General features: G+C 49.2%; 2 protein-coding genes across 12 annotated transcripts in view; both read right to left on the bottom strand.

Moving 5' to 3' along the window:
* LOC102425016 (aurora kinase C-like) overlaps positions 1-6,825 on the bottom strand; it is a 12,157-nt gene extending 5,332 nt beyond the window's left edge. Inside the window, exons 1-5 of the mRNA XM_023748253.1 lie at positions 6,722-6,825; positions 6,089-6,128; positions 5,640-5,831; positions 3,679-3,817; positions 1,835-1,983 (exon numbers count right to left, since the gene is read on the bottom strand). Coding sequence (XP_023604021.1) covers positions 1,835-1,983; positions 3,679-3,817; positions 5,640-5,831; positions 6,089-6,128; positions 6,722-6,770 — 569 coding nt within the window. The 5' untranslated portion in view covers positions 6,771-6,825. The remainder of the gene's footprint in view (positions 1-1,834; positions 1,984-3,678; positions 3,818-5,639; positions 5,832-6,088; positions 6,129-6,721) is intronic.
* Positions 6,826-7,383: 558 nt separating this feature from the next.
* On the bottom strand, positions 7,384-17,942 carry LOC102424698 (zinc finger protein 264). 11 transcript variants are annotated; one of them, XR_002827423.1, is made up of 4 exons: positions 17,790-17,941; positions 12,182-13,552; positions 10,811-10,920; positions 7,384-7,488 (listed from the first exon to the last, which is right to left on the bottom strand). XR_002827423.1 is itself a non-coding variant. In XM_023748257.1 (3 exons), exons 1-3 carry the CDS (start codon positions 17,824-17,826, stop codon positions 10,898-10,900), a joined length of 1,431 nt encoding a protein of 476 aa, XP_023604025.1. In that variant the 5' UTR covers positions 17,827-17,941; the 3' UTR covers positions 10,536-10,897. The 11 variants fall into 11 exon arrangements, 3 of the variants coding, with proteins under 3 accessions (XP_023604025.1, XP_023604026.1, XP_006107573.2); XR_002827427.1 differs by lacking the exon at positions 7,384-7,488 and adding an exon at positions 8,132-8,728 and having other exon boundaries at positions 12,350-13,552; XR_002827424.1 differs by lacking the exon at positions 7,384-7,488 and adding an exon at positions 8,133-8,751.
* Between the last annotated feature and the right edge of the window lie 635 nt (positions 17,943-18,577).

The raw sequence follows: 18,577 nt of genomic DNA, 5'->3' as shown, positions 1-18,577 counted from the left end.
ACAAGCCCACAGCGGGATTGGCCATTGACCAGAATCAAACCCAGGACCCTTCAGTCTGCAGATCGACGCTTTATCCACTGAGCCAAACTAGCCAGGGCCCAAGTTTCAGGGTCCCGAGAAGGCAGGGATTCCGGATTTTGGAATTATTCATACAAAGATTTAAGACAGAGAAGCAGAGAGACATCGATTTGTTGCCTCCTGCACGAGCCCCAACGGCCTGGGTCTCAACCTGCAACCCAGGTGTGTGCCCTTGACTGGAGTTGAACTCGAGACCCTTCACTGAGCAGGCTGAGGCTCTAACCACTGAACACACTGGCCAGGGCCCAAGCAAGACTCCTTGTGCAGCAACAGCTGTTGTAATCCTCCCTGAATGACATCAGCAGAATATACTAAATGCACAAACTGCTAACACATTCGTTTGCTATCATTATCAAGCATCGTGTACTATATATAACTGTATGTGCTATACATTTGTCTTTTTTTTTTTTTTTGTGGTTGACATGTTCATTCCTTTATTTTCGTAACCACTCAGGCTGCCTGTGTCCCTGGCGGACGGAGGCAGCCGGAAAGCAGACACCCACTGGCTTCACATGAACAGAGGTTACACGGAACGCAGACCAAGGCCAGATGCTGGGGGGTGGGCGTTACGTCCATCACAGATTCTCATGTCACATCACAGAAGCACGTGCCACGGGAGGAACTGAACTGAACGATTACACAGATTCCCTGGGGGGCAGGGAACGCTGACCCTGGTGGCGGGCTCATTGCGGGCAGAATGAGCGGGTAAAGGGACACAGGCAGGCGCGCCTCACCCATCGCTCAGGGTTATACGTTTGTCTTTATTCATTTATTTTAATCCTCGCCGGAGGATATTTTTCCATTGATTTTTTTTTTTTTTTTTTAGACAGAGTGGAAGAGAGAAGGGAAGAGAGAACCATCGATGTGAGAGAAACACATGGATTGGTTGCCTCTTGCACCAGCCCCGACTAGGGCCCGGGCCGGAGAGGAGCCTGTAACCGAGGTACACGCCCTTGACCGGAATCGAACCCGGAACCCCTTCGGTCTGCAGGCCCACGCTCTATCCACTGAGCCACACTGGCTAGGGCTGTATGTGCTACACTTGAGATGACTGGCAGCACAGGTTTATTCACACAGCATCACCATGGACACGTGATGCATCACGCTACAAGCAGCAGCTCTCAACCTGTGGGTCGCGACCCGTTTGGCAGTCGAACGACCCTTTCACAGGGGTCACCTAAGACCATCCTGCATATCAGATATTTACATTACGATTCGTAACAGTAGCAACATTCCAGTTATGAAGTAGCAACGATAATAATTTTATGGTTGGGTCACAACATGAGGAACTGTATTTAAAGGGCCAGAAGAGCCCCAGCTGGTTTGGCTCAGTGGATAGAGCATCGGCCTGCAAATTGAAGGGTCCCAGGTTCGATTCCGATCAAGGGCAAATGCCCGGGTTGTGGTCTCAATCTCCAGTGTGGGGCGTGCAGGAGGCAGCCAATCCATGATTCTCTCTCATCATGGATGTTTCTGTCTCTCTCTCCCTCTTCCTTCCTCTCTGAAATCAATAAAAAATAAATAAATAAATAAATAAATAAATAAATAAATAAATAAATAAAAATAAAAAGGGCCAGAAGGTTGAGAACCACTAAACTAAAGGAAGCATCATTAGGTGGTGCTTGCCGGTACTTAGTTACAAACCCAGGCCTGTATCCGGGTCTTACACCTGGAACGTGTTACAGTGCATCATTCCTAATGAGCAACCCAGGGCCCAGCCCGCCCTCACCCTCGCCCTCGCCCTCGCCCGACTCACCTCAGCGAGGGGGTGTGCACGGACCAGCCAAAGTCCGCAATCTTCACCTCCCCCCGCAGCCCCAGCAGCAGGTTCTCCGGCTTAATGTCCCTGTGGATCACCTTGTTCTGGTGGCAGTAGGCCAGAGCGTGCGCCAGCTCCTCCATGATCTGTGTGGGCGGAGGCAAGGGCAGCCTTAGAAAGGAAGCCGGCCACAGCTTCCTGAGGGAAACACCCCGCTGCGCTGTGCAGTCGGCGTCTTTTATTCCCTGGTCACCAACGCCACGACCCCCTCGACAGGGCACCGTTATTGATGGTGGGGGAGGGTTTCCGCCCCCCCAGTCTATGTAGTCCAGCGGTTCTTAACCTGCGGGTCTCGACCCCTTTGGGGGGGTCGAACGACCCTTTCACAGGGGTCGCCTAAGACCATCGGAAAACACATACATAATTACATATTGATTTTGTGGTTAGTCACTATGCTTTATGTTCAATTTGTAACAATGAAAATACATCCTGCATATCAGATATTTACATTACGATTCATAACAGTAGCAACATTACAGTGATGAAGTAGCAACGAAAATAATTTTATGGTTGGGGGTCACCACAACATGAGGAACTGTATGAAAGGGTCGCGGCATTAGGAAGGTTGAGAACCACTGATGTAGTCTGTTAGGATAGGTGCTAAAGTGGCCAGATCCTCCCTCTATAGGGTCTAGGCTGGGCCACGCTGATGATCTGCCGCAGGATGAAAGGCCTGAGGAAATAATCTATATATATATAAGGCTAATATGCTAAGTGTCCGTCCGGGTAATGATGTCACATAGCAACGCCCGGCTTCCCTAGTGACTAGCCTCCTTGCAGTTTCTTCAGCCCAGGAACACGACTTGCTTTATAGGCAGGTGCAAACATTTTACACTTTAACCAAATGTCTATGAAGCGTTTTCCATGCCTCATCTCATTTGATCCTCACAGAAGTCTGGAGTAGGTAGATAGGAGACTCGGTGGAATCCTATTTTCTTTTCATTAGCCAGAAAACGGAGATTTAGAAAGCTTAGAAACTTGGCCCGACTGAAAAGAAGAAATGGTAGACCTTGAAAATGACTTCAGGTTTTCTCACTGTGCAGAATAGAGTCAAACACTGCTGCAGTTAAATATTTTACCCTTTATTCTCCCTGCATGATCTACAATAATAATCTGCTTCGTGTTGATATTTACCACTAAAGAGAAGTTGGGATGCTCCACTGGGCTGGAAAAAGTTTAGCTACATCAGAAAGCAGGTCTAATTAAGCAAGTTTATTCTATATCTATGAAAGGCTAAGTTGACTCGCGCATGAGCGATACATAGAAAGCTCTTGCTGTCACCAATCCCATGCGTGTTTCCATTTGTCATTGTCGATAGTGAATTTGATTGACACTTCTATTATAGAGAAAGGGTGAATAGCGATATTAAAATATTTCTTCTATTTAATTTCCTTTCAATGTGCACGAATTCATGCATTGGGCCACAGTACAAAAATAGACGGAAGCCCTAGCTGGTTTTGCTCAGTGGATAGAGCCGGTCTGTGGACCGAAGGGTTCGATTTCAGTCAATGGCACACACCCAAGTTGTGCGATTGATCCCCAGTAGGGGGCGTGCAGGAGGCAGCCAATCAATCATTCTCGCTCATCATTGATGTTTCTCTCCCTCTCTCTCCCTTTCTCTCTGAAATCAATAAAATATATATATAATATATATTTATTAAAAGCAAAAAGCAATCTGGACACTCATGACAGCCACAAGCAGTGATCTCCCTCACCAGCCCACAGTAAACTCATGGACCCCAAAGCCCCAGCCACCCTCCCCTCCCCCCCACCCACCTCACCGTGGCCGTACGCTGCTCATCGATCGTGTGGCTCTTTTGCAGCTCCTTGTAGAGCTCACCCCGTGGCGCGTATTCCAGGATCAGGTACACACGACGCTCGTCATGGAAGTAGTTGTACAGGCGTAGGATATTGGGATGTCTGGAGGGCAGACGGGAGGAGGGTCAGACTCCTCCCTGAGGCCCAATTCATGATGTTATTACAAGAGATTGGTCACTCAAGACACAAGAAGCAGGTTGTGGCCCAGCCGGCGGGGCTCAGTGGCTGAGCATCGACTTATGAACCAGAAGGTCACGGTTTGATTCCCATCAGGGCACATGCCCGGGTTGCGGGCTCCATCCTCTGTAGGGGGCTTGCAGGAGGCAGCTGCTCCATGATTCTCTCTCATCAGCGATGTCTCTCTCTCTCTCTCCCCCTTCCTCTCTGAAATCAATGAAAAAAATATCTAAAGAAAAAAAAGAATATGGTTCCTTAAATGTAAAAAAAAAAAAAAAAAAAAAAAAAAGGCAGATTGTCCTGGCACCAGTATAACAGCCTGAGCTGGGACTGCATGAGGGGAGAACAAGGAATGGGCATTTGGTGTGTGACGCAGGGGGCTGCGCAGAGTGTAATTGTGATAAATTGCAGAGGGGAAAAAACCTTCAGCTGAAAGCAAGGGCCTCGCTTCATTGGGGGTTGTTTGGAGGGAGATGCTGGGTTCCTGCGTCAAAGATAAAAGAGGACACAGAAGATGCCCTAGCTGGTTTGGCTCAATGGATAGAGCGTCAGATTGCGGACTGAAGGGTCCTGGGTTCGATTCCGGCCAAGGGCACACGCCTGGGTTGTGGGCTCCATCCCCAGTGAACGGCATGCAGGGGGCAGCCGATCCATGATTCTCTCTCCTCATGGATGTTTCTATCTCTCTCTCCCTTCCTGTCTAAAATCAATAAAATATATTAAAAAAAAAAAAAAGAACAAGAAGGTGTAAGGTCTGGGGCTGGGAAAATAGGGTCTTTCCTGATCCCACCAGCTGAGTTGGACAAAACAACCCGGAACTGCCGAGCCACATCCTGCTGGACAATAGCTGCCATCCTGGGACCCACCAGAGCATCCTGTTGTGCTGATGGCCAATAAATAACCACCGGAGACTTCTCAAGATGGCCAGGGTGCAGCTGCACCAACTTCCCGCTCATCAATCACCCGCCACAAGCTACCTCAGATAAACCTGACTGGTCCAACAGCAGCATAAAAAATCTCTGCCAGGCATAGGCGGGTGTGACTCCCCCGGCCTGCACCCCCAGACCGTGGGACCTCACCCGAGAGCTTCCAATAAACGCGATCTTTCGCTCTTACCCTGCTTGTCTTGGTCAATTTATTGGCTTTGGTCAGATTAAATCTTACATCTCAGATTAAACCTTACATTAAACCTAACAAAAGGGTCAGGCACCCGTGTGGGCCCTGGCCGGGGAGCTCAGCTGGTTAGCGCATCCTCCCATGGATGCCATTCTGGGTTCGATCCCCAGCCAGGGAACGTACAAGGGTCACTCATGAATGCAGAAATAGGTGGAACAACAAACAGATGTTCTTTTTTTTTTATTTGTTTGTGTTTTTTTTGCATGTGACATTTGTGATACTTTTTATTTATTTATGTATTTTTAAATATATTTTTATTGCTTTCAGAGAGGAAGGGAGAGGAAGAGAGAGAGAGAAACATCGATGATGAGAGAGAATCATTGATTGGCTGCCTCCTGCATGCCCCACACTGGGGGGGATTGAGCCTGCAACCCAGGCATGTGCCCTTGACCCGAATCAACCGGGGACCCTTTAGTCCGCAGGCCGACACTCTACCCGCTGAGCCAAACCGGCCAGGGCCAAACTGATGTTCTTTTCTCTCTCAAATGAAAAGAAAAAACAACCACCACCAAAAGCCCCACAAGCAAACAGAGGCCCAGCGTGGAGCCCTCTACGGGGAGACCAGCCTTACTGCAGATGCGACTGGATCTCGATCTCCCTGCGCAGCTGGTGCTCCATCCCCTCCTTCTCCAGCTGCGACTTGAACAGGACCTTGAGGGCCACGATGAAATGGCTGTCCCGGAGCCGGGCCAGGTACACGTTCCCGAACTTCCCCTTGCCCAGGGGGCGCCCGATGTCAAAGTCATGGATGGTGAGGCTGCGGCTGCCCGGGGAGGGAGAGGTCGGGTCGGGTTAGGGAGTCGGGTGGAGGGAGGCTCGGGGTGTCTGGAGGGCTCGCCTTCCCCTTCCGCGCACCCTCCCTCCTCCGCCGCCCCTGCTCAGGGGCCCGGGCAGGCCTGTGGGCAGCAGCTGCCGGTCCCTCCCCGGAGCCCGCGCGCTCCACGCGCACAGCTCTGCTCGCGTCTCATCCCTCGATCCCGCCGCCCTTCCTCCTCCGGACACAGCGCCGGGGACACTCACGCGGGGGGTGCGCTGGGCAGCGGGGTGCCCTCCGCAGCTGCTGAAAAGAGAGAAAAATAAAAAATAAAAAATGAGCTGTCAACTCCTTCTTCTAGGCGCCTCCCACCCCCAAACCCCCACAGCTGACACAGATGTTGTGAATCCCCACCTGAGGATATTTCTCCATTGATTTTCAGGGAGAGCGGGAGGGAGAGGGGGTGACATTGGTTTTCAGGGAGAGCGGGAGGGTGAGGGGGTGACATCGGTTTTCAGGGAGAGCGGGAGGGAGAGGGGGTGACATTGGTTTTCAGGGAGAGCGGGAGGGAGAGGGGGTGACATCGGTTTTCAGGGAGAGCGGGAGGGAGAGGGGGTGACATTGGTTTTCAGGGAGAGCGGGAGGGAGAGGGGGTGACATTGGTTTTCAGGGAGAGCGGGAGGAGGAGGCAGAGAAAAACATCCATGTGAGAGAGACACATGGCCGGGTGGCCTCCTGCACGCGCCCCCTCCAGGGCGCAGGCCGGGGAGGAGCCTGCCACCGAGGCAGGAGGTTCGCGCCCTTGTCGGGAATCGAACTCGGGGCCCTGCGGTCCGCAGGCTGACGCGCTACCCACTGACCTACCCGGTCAGCGCTGGGCCTGTTCGTATCCCTCTCACCTGCGGGCTGCGCATCGCCCGACGTCGCCGCGGGCTGTGGGAGACTCATGAGAGGAGGAGAGGGTGAGCCCCGCGGAGCTGGGGGTGCGGGTCCGGCGGAGCCCCAACGGGGGCCTCAGGAGGTTACTCTCGCGCGGACGCTCGTCCAGTCGCGACCTGGGGCTGCTGCGGCCTCGGGGCGCCCCCTGGAGGCGCCTCAACGACGTACCAGCGGCTCTGGACCTCCCCGGCGGCGCTGACCGGGCCTTTTATAGTTCGCGCCCTCGCCCCATTGGCTGAGCGGGGAGTTCCTGGTCTGTTTCCATTGGTTGACATTTCTGAGGCGCAGGCAGCGGCAGAAGCCCGGTACCGAGGACGCTGGGCCAATGAGATGGCAGCGCGGAAACCGGAAGAGGCGGGGCCTTGGGCGGGGGCGGGACGTGCTGGAAGCTGAAGAGTCGGGAGCTGACGTAGCACGAGGTAGTGTCAGGAAGCAGCCAATGGGTGAGCGCGGACTAAGTGCGTGAGGGGTTGTGAAGCGAACCCGGAAGCTGCTGGGGTACCTTGTGCGGTTGGAAACCTGCAGAACTGCGTGTGCACCCAAACGGCCCGTTTGAAGGTCCAGTCCAGTTCGGGCCACTCCCAGGACTCGTCATCACGCACGTACGTAGGTGAGGGCCCCAGAAGTTGGTGCCTCTGCCCCCACATCCTGTGCTCCCCGTCCACACAGACACCCGTTTACTTGGGGGACATATGCAGAAGTGTCAACATTTGATGAACTTGAGTTCCTTTGGAGGCAACAGGATAAATTGTTGGGTAAATATAATTTTAACCCTTTGCACTCAGCTGTCCCCTCTCAGGGGACATCGGAATTCTAGCATATCACTCGGATGTCCCCTCTCAGGGGACACTGCAGTTTATTAGTGATTACGGGGAATTGAGTTATTTCAACGCAACTTTTTGAGACATGCATGTTTCCCTGAAGTTTTATCTTGAAATGGCACAAGAAATTAAATCAAAATATCGTAAAATTACTAAGATATATACAAGAAATGTCAGCGGGTTTTGTGTCGGATTAAACAATAAACTACATATTCCCGATGTGGGACAAAGAAAACGGGACTGCATTGTGTGTTCTAACAGGAAAACACCTGGTGGCAGGCGTCAAACCACTTATTACTGTCAAACATGCACTAATCAGCCTGCAATGCATATTGGGGAGTGTTACAAAACTTATCATACTGTACAAAATTATAAACAATAAAATAGTTTTTTTTGCAAATATACATTCCTCGATGTCACCCAATTCATATAAGTCCAATATCATTATAATACGTTACTTGGTTCCAAAATTATACTAAATAATACGAGGGTCTGTAAATGCACGTTTCCGCTGCAAAGTAGCGTCGAGTAGATGGTAGCCAATGTCCAGAATGGTTCGGAGTGCAAAGGGTTAAAAGAAAAAAAATCTCCCAACCGAGAACCTCTCCACAGTAGTCGGGTAATAAAACTGTTATTTTAAAATTATCTTTATTGATTTTAGCGAGAAAGGGAGACATCAATGATGAGTGCATAAGTGGAACAAATTGATGTTTCTCTTTTCCTCTCTCTAAAAATGTCATTAAAAAAACAAAAAACAAATCCTGGCTCGTTTTGAAGGGTTCTGTGACGGGGTGATCTTTTTGGTTATAGTGGTTATACATTTATGCAAATCTTCACCCGTTATGACTCTTAAGGGGTGGTTCATGTGCCCACGAGTTCTGTGTAAACAGTGGTTTATGCTGGCCACCTGCTCTCTTCTGGGAGCTGGAATTCGTTATGTGCTGGTAGGAGTGCCGCCTAGAACCCTGGGCCCCAGGCTCTAATGAGCTTCCCTGGCAGACATTTCCATCCGGTGTCACTGTCCCTCAATGGAGCGTCAACCAGCATGTCCTGTTTGACTTCCGAGGCAGGACTATTGAAAACAGTCCCTGGTCTCTGGATTCGAGTCCTCGTGCCTTTTCCCTGGGCTGTTTGCTCTGATTCTTTCTGCTGTAATAAATCATAGCATTCTATGGGGTGGGGGGTGGGCAAGGAAACATATGTAATACTTTCAACAATAAAGAATGTAAATTAAGCCCTAGTTGGTGCTGCTCAGTGGATAGAGCATGGGCCACCGGACTGAAGGGTCCCAGGTTCAGTTCCGTCAAGGGCACACGCCGGGTTGCGGGCTCGTTTCCCAGTATGGGGAGTGCAGGAGGCAGCCAATCAGTGATTCTCATCATTGATGTTTCTATCTCCCTCTCCCTTCCTCTGAGAAATCAACAAAAATATATTTTAAAAAAATACAGAACTGCCTATATTAATACTAGATACAGCATGCTGCAAAGGTAAGGAAATGAACAGAAGGAAAATGAGATACGACATAACGATAAAAGGGTCATTACGCTAAGACAACATAGGGATCCTAAATATGTTTGCACCAAACAACAGAGCTTGGAAATACCTGAAGTTAAGACTGATAAAACTTAAAGGAGGAACAGACAACTCTACAATTATCCTGTCAGAGTTCAATGCCCCTCTTTCATCCATTGATAGAAATACTAGACAAAAAAATTCAGCAAGGATATATGAAATCTGAATACCTCCAACAGAATTGGACAGACATACATAGAAACACCACCCAATGACAGCAGGACATTCTTTTCAAGCAGCCAAACTGAATATTCAAGAAGATAAACCATATCCTGGGTCATAAAACAGACTTTAAAAAATTTAAACAGTGAGGCCAAATGGGAAACTAGAAATCAGAAACAAAAACATAGCAGGAAATACTCCCAACATTAGGAAATAAAACATACCTCTAATCCATGATCAGAGAGGAAGTCTCTAAAGGAATCAAGAAATATTTAGAACTGAACAAGTTGTAATCAAAACATATTAAACCTTATGGAATGAAGCTAGAACAGTGCCACGAAGGAAGTTTATGGAACAGCTGACTCTTGAATAATGCAGGTTTAAAGTTCGTGGGTCCTCTCATATGCAGAAATCTGCCTTAAGGGCCAAGTGTATTTTTTTAAAAATATATATTTTATTGATTTTTTACAGAGAGGAAGGGAGAGGGATAGAGAGTTAGAAACATCAATGAGAGAGAAACATCGATCAGCTGCCTCCTGCACACTCCCTACTGGGGATGTGCCTGCAACCAAGGTACATGCCCTTCACCGGAATCGAACCTGGGACCCTTGAGTCCGCAGACTGAGGCTCTATCCACTGAGCCAAACCGGTTAGGGCCCAAGTGTATTTTTGATCTGCGTATGTAGACAGCTGAGTAGTTATATCCCAGTTTTCAACTGTACTTAATATTTACATTAGGAAAGAAAAAAAAGTTTAAAACAATAATCTCAGCACCCACATAAAAAAATACAAATAGCAAAATTCAACCAAAACAAATGGAATAAAGGATATAATAAAGACCAGAAATTAGAACAGAAGAAGAAGAATATGGGGAAATCAATGGTATAAAGTACAGGTTCTTCAAAATGGTCAATGAAATTGATAAATGTCTAAGAAGATTGACACATTTCCAAAATCAGGAATAAAATGGGATATAAGTACAGATCCTGCTGCCATTAAAAAAAATAAAAGATTATTTCAATCAGGACTACAAACAAAATAGAAAATTTAGATGAAATGCAACAATTCCTTGAGAGGACCAATTATCCAATTTATCCAATATGAAATATATATTCTCAATTGTTCCATACTTACCAAAACCAGATGAGTTTTTAAAAAACAAAGAATGAGAACTATACATCATTATCACTCAAGAAATTACAAGAAAACTTCAACAAGATATATTCAAATGGAATGCTTTAATATGGTATATAAAAAGAATTATACTCCACAACCAAGTGGGTTTATTGCAAGAATGCAAGGCTGGTTCAATATTCAATACTCAATGCAATACCGTAGTATCAACAGGATATGGAGGAAAAAAATCAGATGATCATATCAATTGATGCAAAGCACTTGACAAAACCCAATACCTATTCATAACAATAAAGATCTCAGAAAATTAAGAATAGAGGGAAACTTTATAAATTTGATGAGAAAACTATGAAAACTTACAGTTAGTATGGTACTTAATGACGAAAAACTGAATGTTCCCTCCGCTAGGTCTCAGGAACCAGTCAAGGATGTCCTTCCTTACTACTCCTATTCAACATCATACTGAAGTCCTAGTCAGTGCAATGAGAAAAGGAAATAACAGAATAACAGGTATACAAATTGGGAAGGAAGAAATAAAACTAGTTGCAGTTGACATTTCTAGGTAGAGAACCCAAGGATTCTATCCAAAGAAATGGCTAATCATAAGTGAGTTTAGCAGGCTACCAAAACCACCCCCCAAAAATAATTACATTATTGTGTACTACCTAAGATCGTGTGGAAAATTTAAATTTAAAAATCAATGCCACTACCACTCAAAAACAAAAACCTAGATAAAATGCTAATGAAATCAAGAGTTATTAATTAAATGTAGTCATATCATATACTTGTTCATAATGCTGATTCTCAAACCGACCTACATTGTAAATCAACTTCTAAGAAAATGAGAGTAAGATTTTTTTTGGTAAGAATAGATAAACTTACCTTAAGATTTATATGAAAAGTTAAAGAAACTAGGAAAGCTAAGTCAATTTCAAATAATGTATAGAGAGGGATCACTTTACTGAATTTTAAGATTTACAGTCTAATACAGAAATAAAACAATAAATAGGAATTAAAAAAATGTTTTATGTCTTAAAATCACATAATTTTTAAAAAAATCTAAGCCTTAACAGTCTTAACTGGTCTGCCCTTTCATATGTGCATCCTTTTCTTAAATACTTGCCCTCAACTTCTAACTCTCCTGACCCTAGACAACAATGAATGTATACAAAACACACCAAGAATCAAGGCCTTTCACCCTGAAACAACATTCCTCTTGCCCCAAGTAAACTAGGTAATCCACGACAAAGTGCTGTAGGCTTAACAGAGAAGTCTCATTGCATTTTCTCTACTAAAAAAAAAAATTCCTGAGATATACTGCGATGTAAACTAAGTAAAAAGATGGAGGCGAAGGGTTCCTTGGTGCATGCCCTCATAGAGAAATCCTCAGATGACAATAAGGCTCTAGGCTGGGTCACTTTCTAAAATGTGTCTTCATGTGACAGTGATGATCTGCAACAATGATCTTTTCTCACAGTGAAGATCCTTGTGGGGTCTCTCTCTGGTAAGTACAATCAGATGCTGTGGTGGATGTTTTCTCTGACAAAAGATTTTCCTCGGTGTTTACATTCAAAAAGTCCTTCCCCAACAGGAGCTCTCGGAGCGTGAGCGCAGTCTGACCACTTGGGAAGGGCCTCTCCACATGTGTTACACTGACAGGGTTTCTCCCAGAATGCATCCTTTGATGCTGAGTGAGGGATGAGCTACGACTGAAGGCCTTCCCACACTCACTGCACTTATAGGGTTTCTCCCCGGTGTGGATGATGGCGTGTCGGATGAGGTTAGTGCTCCAGCAAAAGGATTTGCCGCACTCCATGCACTCATAGGGCTTCTCTCCGCTGTGAATCCGCTGATGCCTCGTGAGGCCTGACCTGCGGTTGAAGGCCTTCCCACACTCACCGCACTCATAGGGTTTCTCTCCAGTGTGGATGCTGAAGTGCCGGATGAGGTCTTTCCTGGTGCTGAAGGCTTTGCCACATTCCTTACACTCGAACGGCTTTTCTCCAGTGTGGGCCCTCTTGTGCAGGATGAAAGTGGAGCAGTGGGTGAAGGCCCGGTCACATTCCGTGCACACAAAAGGCTTCTCCCCCGTGTGGATCCGCTGGTGCCTCTTGAGGTAGGACCTGTGGTTGAAGGCCTTCCCGCACTCGAGGCATTCAAAGGGCTTTTCCCCCGTGTGGATGACGTAGTGGTGGATGAGGGCCGCGCTCTCACAGAAGGCTTTCCCACACTCACTGCACTCATAGGGCTTCTCCCCAGTGTGAGTCTGCTGGTGCCACATGAGGTATGACTTGTGTTTGAAGACCTTCCCACACTCGAAGCACTCATAGGGGTTCTCGCCGCTGTGGACGATGTGATGTCGGAGAAATCCTGGCCTGTGTCGAAAAACTTGCCCACATTCTTTGCAGACAAAGGATTTTTCTCCAGTGTGTCTCCTCTTATGCAAGACAAAATTGGAGCGGTGGGTGAAGGCCTTTCCACATTCATTGCACTTATAGGGCTTCTCTCCACTGTGAATCCGCTGGTGTTGTGTCAGGTAGGACTTGCGGTTGAAGGCCTTCCCACACTCCATGCACTCATAGGGCCTCTCCCCTGTGTGGATCATGTGGTGTTGAAGGAGGTGCGTGCTCTTAATAAATGTTTTCCCACATTCTGTGCATTCATAGGGCTTCACTCCAGAGTGAATCTTTTCATGTCCCGCAAGAAGGTGTTTCTTGTTAAACACTTTCCCACATTCACTGCATTTAAAGATATTTTCCTCTTCTTGAATCATGGGATCTTTCCGTAATTCATGTGAGCCATGGTGAAGGACAGCACCTCCTGGAGGAGCTGGCTCCTGCACAGTCCTCACACACACCCCGTCAGGTGTCCCTGAGCCGCCATGGTCAGGGCTCCCAGGGAGCCTCTCCCTCGGAGGGTCTATCCCTGGTCCCACGTGTCCTTCCTGCAGGGACACTTGTGATGGGCCACGCTGGTCCTTGGTTTGGTCTCCTTGGGAGTCCCCTGGAACTGTCTGCGTTAGTTGTTCCTGGACTGAGAATCTCTCGCACAGGGCTGGCTCACAAGTGGTAGATTCTGTGGTCTTGCATTTCTCTTTGTCACCTGAAGAAATCCAAGACACAAAAAGGCCTGTTAGTAATGTCAACCCAGAAGAAACAAAATCAGCATTTCAGTGAAAAACATGGAAATGAAAACAGTGCCTGTGTCTGCTGTGCTTTGCTACCTCTGACTCCCAGGCCTGTAATCTCTCTCTCTCCTGGTCCCTGGACTGTTGACACCACGAGCCTGCCTGGATGAGAGGACAGAATGTCTGGGGTGGAGACACAGCCACAACTACAGACAGGACGTGGCTGTACCGAATAACCATGTGTGTTCCGAGTTTCCTCTGAGCAAGGACAGCCCACGTTGCTACTTGAACACTCGGAAGGGACAGCGAATGCCACCCTGATGGAACACAGGAAGTGCATATGCAAGATCTACTCCCCAACAGAGAAGTGTAGTCTTTGTTTCAACTCCAAGGATGTAACCTCTAAATTCTGGGTATTTTCAAAGTGACAGGAGTGTCTTGGTTATTCCTGGAGGGCCCCTGGGAACGTACCATAGTTTATGACAAGTATGTCAAACTCCCAGCCAGCAGGCTGCATGCCTTCTTTATTTAAAGGTTTGACATGCTTGGTTTATGACAACAGACAATGCATTATGGGCCCCTAATGTAAGGAGATGACTGGGAGTAAGGCCTGGCCACATCACAAAGACCAACCTTGTGATTAGAAAGTTGGGGCTTTGAGCCACAAGGTATCATCAACTGGACCTTTGGGAAGGAAAGGAGGGCTGGAGATGGAATCCCACCAGCAAAGGCTCAGTGACACCTCAATGGAAATCTGGACATCGAGTCTTGGAGTGCCCTGGGTGGGCCACACCCTGTGCTCATGCCGCCCGACACAGAGGCTAGCTGAGGAGTTGCCAAGGACACGGAATCTTCGTGTTTGGAACACTTTCAGCCCCACATTCCTCATCTCTTCTAACCTGTGTCCTCTTAAATATGATAGTGAGTATAATGGGTTTCAGGGAGTTTTCTGAGTCTTTCTAGCAAATCTTTGAACCTGAGGGTAGTTTTGGGAAATCCCTGAACTTGTCTCTGGTGTCAGGAGACCTGTGCGCACATGGCAGCCTTGAGTTCTGTGTCCTTCCCCCTTGGTTTGGCTAATACTGTGAAGGGAAAATCGGCGTTTCCCAATGGAGGTGCCCCCGATATGAGTCCCACTGGCACCATCATAATGTGCCACAGAGAAAGGGGAGGGGCACTACAGAGCATGAGTGGACGGTGCTGAGAAGCCAGGGACTGACCGGTGGGGACAGACTCGGGAGACAGTGAGCACTCCCGGACTGGGCTGGACACATTGGTCTGGTATGCCTGAGGAACAGTTTGGGGAAGAATGGCAAAATACACATGATCTATATGGAGAAAATGATAGTATTAAAACCAAGGTCTATTAGTGAAGGATTGATAATATAAAACCAACAATCCTACCCAGGTAAATATATAAATTCAATATAATCCCGTCACCACAGAACCCAAAGATCTGATTGTAGATGTGCATGAAAGACAGGAAGTAAGACTAAAGAGTACAAGGAGAAGAACACCTACCCGATCAGATAATACTCTTAGAGGATTATAGAGTTTAAGACCTGGTTGTACAGGCACAGAGAAGACAAACAGGGTGTTGGAAAGAGAACAGAGAGCTCAGCAGTTCAGTTGGTGGTTAGTGTCATCCCATAAGCCAAGGTTGTGGGTTTGCTCTCCGGTCAGGGCACATACAAGAATCAACCAACCAATGCATAAGTTGAACAACACATTGTTAGGCCTCTGTCTCTCTTCCTCTCCCTCTAAAATAATAGTAATAATAATAATAATAAAGTAAAAAAGTGGCACTAGCCGGTTTGGCTCAGTGGATAGAGCATTGGCCTGTGGACAAAGGTCCTAGGTTCGATTCCGGTCAAGGGCACATGCCTGTGTTGTGGGCTTGATCCCCAATAGCGGGCGTGCAGGAGGCAGCTGATCAATGATTCTCATCATTGATGTTTCTATCTTTCTCCCTCTCCCTTCCTCTCTGACGGGAATCAAACCAGCTACCTTTCGGTGCATGGGATGACACAACTAAATAAGCCACACCAGCGAGAGCACCTGGAACATACTTTTATTTTGAGTAGAAAAAGGATGAAGTTACCCAAGGGGGGTGGGGGGGATATGTAAGTGAAGAATGTAAGCAAAGGAAGACTTTCCCAGAAAAGGTGTGATCGAGACTCTGGTTCAGGACTTGGCTGTGGTTGGGGCAAGACCCCTCCTGCCAGGTGAAGGAGAAGCGCCGACAGGCGAGTCCACAGCGTGCGGAAGGGTGAGGAGCAAGCCACGGCGGGAGGCCCACTTTACTTTCAACTGGAAGCCTGACACATTGGTGGCCACAGGCTGAGACTCTGGGGCTGGGGAGGTGGTCACTGCCCGGAACCAGGCCTGAGCCCCTGAGCAGCTCCTGCGGGACACACAGCTGGTCTGAGGCACCAGCAAGTGGAGAGACCGGTTAGGAGACGATGAGCATCCCCCAGGGCCAGAGGATGAGCTGAAACCGAGGGTGGGACGGGTCTGAGGGAGGGGCTGCAGTGACGGGAATGAACAGGACTGGGCACGGCTGGGGTAGGAATGATGGCGGTGGAGGGGTGAGTTATTAGTGATGGATTCAGGAGATGGATGTGACGGAATGAACAGGCCTGGGCACGGCTGGGGTAGGAATGATGGCGAAGGGGTGAGTTATTAGTGATGGATTCAGGAGATGGATGTGACGGAATGAACAGGCCTGGGCACGGCTGGGGTGGGAATGATGGCGGTGGAGGGGTGAGTTATTAGTGATGGATTCAGGAGATGGATGTGACGGAATGAACAGGCCCAGGGACAGCTGGGTGTAGGAATGATGGCGGTGGAGGGGTGAGTTATTAGTGTGGATTCAGGAGATGGATGTGACGGAATGAACAGGCCTGGGCACGGCTGGGGTGGGAATGATGGCGGTGGAGGGGAGTCATTCGGAGGCCACATCTAGTTTCTAACCTGCCTCAATGGCAGCACCACTCACTGAAACTGGGGAGGGGAGAGGAGTGGGCAACGCCGTGGGATCCTTGCCAGGCACGCTGACTCTGGTGCCTCTGAGGCTTCCAATGGAGATGTGGACTGAGGTGGGGGCAGAGGCACAGACGCTGAGGGGCTGCCATGAGCTGCAGACAGACTCACAGGCTGGCTGAGCAGCCCAAGGACCCACAGAAATGACTGCAGGGGCACCAAGCTCCACACGTGATGCCCCAGTGCCCTCCAGAGCTCACAGGTGGGGCAGACAAGGTCAATGTCATCTTGAGGTTTTACCAAACAGGAGGGGCAGGAACAGGGAGTGCGGTGTTTCTGACTGACTAGAGGGTGGGCGGGTGAAGAAGGTGGACGGTGGCAGAGTACAGCTGGAGAGAGTGACTGGAGAGAAGGAAGGCCCTTTCCTCAGAGGTCAGCGGGAAATGTGAGACACGTCACTCATGGTAACAGGCCACTGCCAACAGCTTGCTTTCCATGAGCCACTTGCTATGCTCAGACGCTGTGCTCTGCAGTTTTATGCATTAATGCGATACGTGATCACATCCCCAAACAACCTGACAACAGAGACACCATTACCAGCATCTTCCAGGGACAGACGGACTGTCGCAGACTACACTCTCCAAAGCCGCTGCTCCTCACTGACAGCCTCACCACGCTTCCCAGCCCCACACCCAGGTGCCCAAACGCCCAGTTCTCGTCATGGGATGTGAGGGGAACTGGTGTTTGTGGGAGGGGGTGTGACATCCTCCCTCCTCTCTCCTCTCTCCATTCTCCTCTGCCAGCTCCAGGACGTCAGCACAACCTGACAGCCACACGATGACGACAGAACCCACACGGGTCCTTCAGTAACGGTGTGGCCAGCTCCCTGCTGATCCCATGGGCCCTGCCGAGTGAGAAAAAGAGCTGCCATATGCTGAGCCCTGAGGTTCTGGAGTCTGTCTGATCATCCAGAAGCTGGGTTTCTTCCACAAAGACACAACGAGATCGTGCAACTTTGCTACGGCACAGAGATGGTGATCGGCAAGCCAGGCTCTGAGCCCAGACAGACCTCAGCGCGTACACCTCCGTCCTCCATGAGGTCAGAGGGCCCACAGGTCAAAGGGCTCCAAGGCTTCCAAACCAGCAGACAGGCCACAGCAAGCAGCTTTCCAGGGACCCGCGGCCAGCGGTCTCCTCAAGGCCTCAGGGCGGCCGGGCCTCGGCTCCTACCTGGACAGGCGCCTCGGGAGAGATCTGTCTTCACCATCCACAGCTCCCGCCCCGGGTCTGGCTGGCAGATCAGCTCCGGTCTGGGAACAGGGCACCCTGTTCATGGAGAAGGAAAGAGGACGTGAGGATGTGTGTGAAAGGAAGGAAAACCTCTCCGTCGAGTCGGGGACTGTAGGGTGTGGACAACCTCAGCAGGAAGCTGCTCCATCCACACAGAAATGCCGAGACCGGAAACCCAGGACACAAACGCCATCACTGAGACCCGGAGACTGAGCGGCAATGCTGGCTGGGTAGACAGCACCATCCCCTCGACCCCGTCGCATGGGTCCCGAGTCCGTTCGGTTGCTGCCCGGACCTGAGGAAACCCCCCTTCCTTCGGCGTTTTCTATTAATCACAGTGAGTGGGTCCGCACACCCACGCACCCAACCCCTAGGACGTCAGGTCTCTGCAGGCGAGGCCTGGACCTCAGGAGATTAAACAACCTCCCAGACGAGTCTGGTGTTGACAGAGGGTTGAGAATTCCTGGTCTCCACCAACTTGCAAGTGTCTAATAGACTGAGGCAGCAGGTGACCTACACCCCCACTCCGGGGAGAGTTTCATTCCGCTCTGCTTGTCCGGCAGCATCCTGGGACTGTGAGGTGACCTGCCTGAGGACCGAGGAGGAAGCCAAGACACTGACCGGGGGTTGGCACCCACCCAGACAGGCGTCCGCCCCACCGCTGCGCTTCTTGTCAGTGTGGTAGTAACTTCCTGGAGGGTGAAGACCGATTGGGTTGTCACTTGCAG

This window comes from Myotis lucifugus, unplaced genomic scaffold (assembly GCF_000147115.1).
Source record: "Myotis lucifugus unplaced genomic scaffold, Myoluc2.0 scaffold_1230, whole genome shotgun sequence".
Taxonomy (NCBI): Eukaryota; Metazoa; Chordata; class Mammalia; order Chiroptera; family Vespertilionidae; genus Myotis; species Myotis lucifugus.
The sequence above is the reverse complement of the archived record's forward strand: the minus strand, read 5'-3'. Positions and strand labels throughout refer to the sequence as shown.

Excerpts from the sequence above, each read along its gene's own strand:
- LOC102424698 (XM_006107511.3), bottom strand. The coding sequence starts at position 17,826 with ATGGTGAAGACAGATCTCTCCCGAGGCGCCTGTCCAG. Across the intron at positions 13,553-17,789 it reads CTCCCGAGGCGCCTGTCCAG|GTGACAAAGAGAAATGCAAG; the intron begins GTAGGAGCCGAG and ends GGATTTCTTCAG.